Source organism: Felis catus, chromosome B2 (genome assembly GCF_018350175.1).
Source record: "Felis catus isolate Fca126 chromosome B2, F.catus_Fca126_mat1.0, whole genome shotgun sequence".
NCBI lineage: Eukaryota > Metazoa > Chordata > Mammalia > Carnivora > Felidae > Felis > Felis catus.
In genome coordinates, this window is record NC_058372.1 from 123140762 (window position 1) to 123148107 (window position 7346).

The window sequence follows — 7346 nt, forward strand, 5'->3', positions numbered from 1 at the left end:
TGGAGCTCGATCTCATGAATTGTGAGATCATGACCTGAGCGAAAATCAAGAGTCTGATGCTTTAACCGACTGAGTCACCCAGGCGTCCTGAGAATGGGTTACTTTTACAATTAAAAATAATGAAATAAGAACATATTTCCTCCTCCAGGAAGTCTTCTCTGATACCCCCTTCTAAAGCTGATATTATTTCCCTCCTTAGCGGTCTCTTGTTTCTGCCACACGACCCCACTGTTGCATACGCATCATTGTGTTGCCTCACCTGCACCTGCGAATTCCTGAGAACTAAGACGAGCGCTCATCTTTGAATCCTCTGTGGCTAACCAAGTGCCTGGCCCAAAATACTTGCTCTGCATGTTTGCCAAATGAATGAACTGAAGGATTTATTTAATGCCATCAGTATGTATTAGGTAGCTCCAAAGATAATGGAGCTTGAGTCTAGACCCTTGGTACCAGTAGGTCAAATAGCTTTTTGACCTTCAGATCTACATTCTCGCTCAATTAACCTTGCTAAACATAGTATTCTTGTTTTTCCCATTTTTCTTTAGGAGATACCTAATAATTGGTGTGGCTGATGGTATTAATTTTTTTTAAATGAAACCCTAATGGAAAAGAATTATATGCAATAAAGTGGAGAAAATGAACTGTTTCATGCCAATGTAGGTTTCAAATATTAAGCAAAATTTTCTTGCCTAAATGAGAAGGGTGAGATAGCTGAATCAGCCCCAAATCTTTTACCTAATGTTAGTATCACAAATGGAAGCAATTATAATTGCTGGCAGAAATGAATCATTCCCAAACTAGGTCTACGCAGACAGGTCTTTATTATGTTCACTTAAGATGGCTTAAAGAAACCATCCTTTAATTGGAATGGTCCCCAGAAGCAGAGATCTGGTATTTGCTGATTTCTTTAAAGAGTTAATCTTCAAAGTTTTTTTTTTTTTTAAATCTGAGTATACTTTGTATGCTTTGTATATATGCTTATACTACACACATGGGGTCCCTTGCTTCAGACCCGGTTTCCTCAAGAAAAGAACATCCCATGAAAAACAGAATCCGTGAAGCAGCCACTAGTGTGTAACCATAGCTATTAGCAACAGAAACAAAGAATTTCCCAGGGAACCGGAAGCATAGGTTTCAGTACATTGCTTTCCAGAGGTATTCCTGGAAAGTTGACACACTGAGCCATTTGTAAGCATTTTCTTGAGTGTCCACTTGAGGGGGGGGGGGCGGGAAAGTGGCCCTACCAGGCGCTGGGCACGTGAGCTGGAGGACTGGTTGAGACCTAGGTCTCTCCCACCAAAGTGAGCTCCCAGCTCCTGGAAAGCTGGCCCAGAATAAGGACTGTGGTGATGCTGCCAATACCGGATGTAAATTATTTTTCTGCTCTGGTAAAAATTGTCGCGGCTTCAACATCTGGGCTGGAAGTGTCTCCTTCAGCACAGAGGTGGAAGTGTGGAGGAGAAGAAAGAATCACCAAGGAAATGGTTCGTGCATCATAGTTCGTGCAGCAGTTCAGGGTTAGGAGGTTGGGATCCTGCTGCAGGTGGGTGGTTAAGAAAAGTGAACGCAAGGGAGAGGTGGTTCGAAGCAATTTGGAGCTCTCTTCCTCGCTCCCAAACCCTCGCCAAGTCCGTAATTTTTAAGCAGCGCGAAAACCGTGCCTGGCTCTTGGCTGTGATCTGGGCTGAGCGAACCCCTTTGCCGCTCCTGAGTTTCCGGGTCTAGGAGTTACTTTCCAGGGAGCGAAATTCGGATCAAAGGGTCACAGAAGCTTTGTACCCGCAGCAATTGAGAATTCCCTTTTTCTTCCGGCCGGACGAGACAAGTAAATAGTTCTCAAGTCCTGCCGGGAAGCCGACCTGCCCTGGCCGGGGGTGGGGGAGGTAGGAGGTAGGGGTTGTCCTGCTCTCCAAAGCAGTCAGTCAAGGACTACCCGCTAGGCTGCGTTCGGTTCCCGGGGATCCAGACAAAGCTACGTCCAGTCTCGGCTCTGTCTTGGTCCTGGGTTCCTGCCCCCGCTACGCCCTCTCTCCCCTGCCAACACACCCCCTCCACCTCCGAGCGAGGCCAGTGGCTCCCGCCCACCCTGGGGCACCGTCGCCCCCGCGATCCACCAAAACGGTGGATGGTTCTCCCTCCCGAGACTTAGTTTCTGCGTTTACGCTCATTTCACGGCTTTGCCCCACGTGGAACGTGTGCCCTTGCCTCCGCCCCCAGGCTCCGCAGCCCGGCGAGGCCACGGACCCTCCCCCCTAAAAAAAAAAAAAACACCTCCCCCCCCCCCCCCCCCCCCCCGAGCCACTGGAGTAATCCCAGGTCCCTCCCTGGAAGGCGCACTGACTGGGGAGCGCGTTGCCCGCGCCGGGAAGAAGCCAGCCCTAGCGCCCTAAAGCACTCCGGGGCGGCGTCCTGGGGCCGTGGGTTCCTTCAATGTGGGGGCGTTGGCGCCCGAGCACCGGGAAGCCCCGCAGCCAGCTGGCACCGACTTTTTTCCATTTCCTGGCCGACAGTTGGACATGGTCCGGCGGCTGCGCCGGGAGGGACCGTGGATAGAAAAGCGGCTGAAGCTGCGGGTGGGGGGACGGGGGAGGGTTGCTGCGGGTGCTGTCACTTGTTGCGGTTCTCGAAAACAGTGCTCGACCCTGGAGGGCTGTTGTTTCTAAAATCTTCTTTGGCTGTGCCCGGGATCCCCCAACCCGCGCTCCTGGGTTCGGGGCTGGAAAGAAGAGGCGAGCGGGAGCCTCTGGCTTTTGCGGAGGCGGGACGGGGGGGGGGGGGGGGGCGGCGCCCAGGGGTGGGCGCTGGGGTGCCCGAGAGGTGCGAGTCCGGTCCCGCGTGCGGCAGCGGCGGGGGCTTCCAGGCGCAGAGCGTCCGCCCTGACTGTGAAACCGCGCGGGACACAACCCATTGCAGCTCGTCACATACTTACAAATCGCTGTCGCTAGGGTTCCCGCCACTCCTCTCAGACCAGCCCCCCCACCCCTGCCACTTTTCGGAGTCCCCCGCCCCCGTCACTGCCTCCCGGGAGCTGCGGGGCAGTCGGACGCGGAGCGGTGGAGCGGCGAGGACGCCTGGCTGGAGCTGCCCTCTGCGGGGAGCCGGCGCCCCCTGCCCTTGGCCACGGCGTTGGGCGGGCACCCCCGCCGCCCTCGCTCCGCTGCTCCCGGCTCTCTTCTCCGCTCTCCTTCCGCAGGTCCCGGAGCTCCGCCACCGCCGGGTGCGGCGCGGCAGGCGCGATGCGGCAGCTCTGCCGGGGCCGCGTGCTGGGCATCTCGGTGGCCATCGCGCACGGGGTCTTCTCGGGCTCCCTCAACATCCTGCTCAAGTTCCTCATCAGCCGCTACCAGTTCTCCTTCCTGACCCTGGTGCAGTGCCTGACCAGCTCCACGGCGGCGCTGAGCCTGGAGCTGCTGCGGCGCCTCGGGCTCATCGCCGTGCCCCCCTTCGGCTGGAGTCTGGCGCGCTCCTTCGCGGGGGTCGCCGTGCTCTCCACGCTGCAGTCGAGCCTCACGCTCTGGTCCCTGCGCGGCCTCAGCCTGCCCATGTACGTGGTCTTCAAGCGCTGCCTGCCCCTGGTCACCATGCTCATCGGCGTCCTGGTGCTCAAGAACGGCGCGCCCTCGCCCGGGGTGCTCGCCGCGGTGCTCATCACCACCTGCGGCGCCGCCCTGGCAGGTGAGCCCGACCCCCGCCCGCCCCCGGCCCCCCCTACCCCACCGGACCGAGGCTACGAGGATCGCTTAGTGCCAGGCCCGCACTTCCAGTGGGGAGACCGAGGCAGAGAGAGACTTTGAATGTGGTTGCTCGGCTCGCGCACGGGACTTCTGGGACCCCGCCGAGCCTTTCCCGGCGCTCCGACTTCCTCCTTCAGAGCGTACCCCTCCCCCCAGTCCTGGCTTCCGACCCCCGCCCCTGCCTAACTAGCTATCGCCCTCTCCGCTTTCCCAGCTCACCGCCTCCCCTCTCCACCCTCCCCTCTCCTCCGCCCCGCACCCCTTCCTTCCTCCGGGAAGGGTCGAGAGCCGCCGGAGCCGGGGCAGACTGGGTTTGCAGGAGGCGGGGGCGGTGAACTTCCCTGGGTCACGCGGGGCTGGAGTGGTGGGGGGCGGGGGACGATGGAAACCAAGCTTGAGCCGCCTGAGCTAGTTTAGGGTCTCTGGCCCCGCGCGAGGCGCTCCCGGCGCGAGGAGGGGTGGGGGCGGGGGTGGGTGGATTAAGACCCACGTGAGGGCCGAGCTTGAAGGACTGAGCCGGGTGGGAGCCGGCGGGAACCGGGAACCTTCACACGGAGGTCGAGAGGGAGGCGTTCGCTCGGCGACCAGCCCGCCTGGGGTTAGAAGACACTGGCTGGGGATCCGTCTTCCTTCCGCGGCCCAACAGAGCGGGGGCAGCGTACGACGCTCCTGGGTGACCTCCGTGCCTACCCCGAGGGTATCTGCTCCCTTCCGGTCCTTTGTCGTGCACAGAACTAGACAGGGTGCCCCCCCCCACCCCCGCCCCGGATATGCAGGAAGGCGCCTCCGCTCACGCTTGGAACTGGGCATTGCCTGAGCCTGGCCTCTCCGATTTATGCCCGTGGGCAGACCTGGGACGCGAACCCTATCCACTCTCCAAGGCTAAGCGTTGCCCCAGTGAATACCCACCCGCGCCAACCCGGTGTCTTCTCTTTTTCCTTCCTGCCCTGGCTCCGTGGTTCTCTGGGGCGCTCCAGGAGCCGGCGACCTGACGGGCGACCCCATCGGGTACGTAACGGGCGTGCTGGCAGTCCTGGTGCACGCAGCCTATCTGGTGCTCATCCAGAAGGCCAGCGCCGACACGGAGCACGGGCCGCTCACCGCGCAGTACGTCATCGCTGTGTCCGCCACCCCACTGCTGGTTGTCTGCTCCTTCGCCAGCACCGATTCCATCCGCGCCTGGACCTTCCCCGGCTGGAAGGACCCGACCATGGTCTGCATCTTCGCGGCCTGCATCTTGATCGGCTGCGCCATGAACTTCACCACGCTGCACTGCACCTACATCAACTCGGCGGTGACCACTAGCTTCGTGGGCGTGGTGAAGAGCATCGCCACCATCACAGTGGGCATGGTGGCCTTCAGCGACGTGGAGCCCACCTCTCTGTTCATTGCCGGCGTGGTGGTGAACACCCTGGGCTCCATCATTTACTGTGTGGCCAAATTCTTGGAGACCAGAAAGCAAAGCAACTACGAGGACCTAGAGACGCGGCCCAGGGGAGAGGAGGCACAGCCAAGTGGAGATCAGCTGCCATTCGTCATGGAGGAGCTGCCCGCGGAGGATGGAAATGGAGGGTCAGAAGGGGGCAAGGCAGCAGGTGGCTCCACTCAGAAGAGTGGGCCAGAGGCAAGGGGTGGCCCCAGAGGAGTCCCGCTGGTGGCTCGGAGTTCGCAGATCACACGCGGCCCGGAGGAAGTGAGCAAGAGGTCCCTGAAGGATGCTTACCTCGAAGTGTGGCGGTTAGTCAGGGGAACCAAGTATATGAAGAAGGATTACTTGATAGAAAATGAGGAGTTACCCAGTCCTTGAAAAGGAGACGCATGTATGTATATATGTACATACGCTTATTTTGTATGTTCGAGATACCATATTTTAATGAGGGGCCGCACAGTTTTATTCTTTGAGGAGTGGGGAAGGGAAGCAAAGAAAGAAGCTGAAACGCACTGGCAGCAACAGAATTAGCAGCTGCGTGAATTATTTAGCCTGAGTTTACCTGAGGCATCACAGAGACAAAGGAATGTGAAGGTGCTGAACAAAGTGAGGCGGCGGTCTCAGCTGCAGACGGGATATGTTCAGTGCAGGCTGCACGTGAATTTTCTGTCTTTATAACCATAACCGAAGGGCAGCATGCACTAGGAGTTCCTCAACTCACCCCCTCCAGAGATGGAGTGTAGACAGGATGACAGCACTTAAAAAGCTCAAAGAGGACATACGGGGATACATCTTCAGTGATAGAATTGCAGTGTTCATGGCCAGCTGAGCAAGAGTATATTACTGAAGTTATTATGCACATGCATATATACGTACGTATATACGTATACGTACATATATGCACACGTATATATTGAGTTGACGTTTACTGTTTATAGTCATCTGAAATATCAGGTTTACCCTCATTTTTCTTCACTCAAACAATTAAGTGCTCTGTTACTCTATTATATATTGGTAGAAAATGTTAGAGCTGTTTTGAATATATGAGTTCATAGCTTCAAACCCGAAGGTCGAAGTTGGCTTTTAGTAATTATAAAAATATTTTAAAGGTTGTTTGGGTTCATTGCTTCATAATATCTATTATTGAATGCCATAACCTTTTGAGAAGCCAGTCTTACTGCGTCCTGTATTCTTTCAAGCAAATGCAAAGGCTGAGAAATAATTCGGTGTTCACTGAAGCCCAAGCAGAAGTGAGACCATCCAGTTAAGCCGGCTCCCCCGAGTCACCCTGCACATCCCAGACCCTGTGACAAAAACAGCAACTGCTATAGTCACTTTATGATATTTTTCTATCTTAAATTTGTCAAAATAAAGTATGAGTCTCTCTGCTAAAAGATACATTGTTATACATTTGTTTTAGACACATTTGGGCTCTATTGTTGTGGTGTAGTTTGTGCGTGTCTTCAATGTGTGGTGTCTGATATCCTGTGTAGGGGCCCACCCCATGGAGAAGTTCCTAAATTAGCTTGGCAGTCCACTGTAAAAGTAACAACAACCACCACCACCAGGAAAACATTCTCATGTTCCAGTCAAGGGAACTGTTACAAAGTAAAATAAAATACTGTCTCCACCCGAGGTAGGAAAAGTCCTCCACGGCCAACATCAGTTAATAGGGAACCTGGGTTGTAATGGTAAAGAGCACACCCAGAGGGAAGTCTTTCTTTCAGCTCCCTCCAGAGAGGTAATTTGAGAGAAGGCACTTTCATTATTTGCCAGCATGTTCCTGAGGCTCTCAGATGGCAGTATCCTCTATGTTTCGTTATTTTCTAAAACATCCCAACAAAACGCAAAGCAGACTCAAAAACGGAAGTCTCAGCTTCATCACTTTGGATCCACGCGCTGGGTAAGCAAGTGGTAACTATGGCGGTTTGTGATTGGTGCTGGTTTATTGGTTGTCACAGGCACGTCCTCATTTCCATAGGTACCTCTACAAGCCATTTAAGATGTGAGAGCCCTCATATGTCTGCCGTTAAAGACGGTTGGCTAGGGTTAGAATGACTTCTTTTTTTTTTTTTAATTTTTTTTTAACGTTTATTTATTTTTGAGACAGAGAGAGACAGAGCATGAATGGGGGAGGGGCAGAGAGAGAGAGGGAGGCACAGAATCAGAAGCAGGCTCCGGGC

At 55.0% G+C, this 7346-nt stretch overlaps 1 protein-coding gene across 1 annotated transcript; it reads left to right on the forward strand.

Annotated features, from left to right (window-relative positions):
• The first annotated feature begins 2816 nt into the window (after positions 1-2816).
• SLC35D3 (solute carrier family 35 member D3) lies at positions 2817-6559 on the forward strand. The gene is made up of 2 exons (XM_003986593.5): positions 2817-3675; positions 4712-6559. The coding sequence occupies exons 1-2, from the start codon at positions 3237-3239 to the stop codon at positions 5539-5541; spliced, it is 1269 nt and encodes a 422-aa protein (XP_003986642.1). The 5' UTR covers positions 2817-3236; the 3' UTR covers positions 5542-6559.
• Positions 6560-7346: the final 787 nt, after the last annotated feature.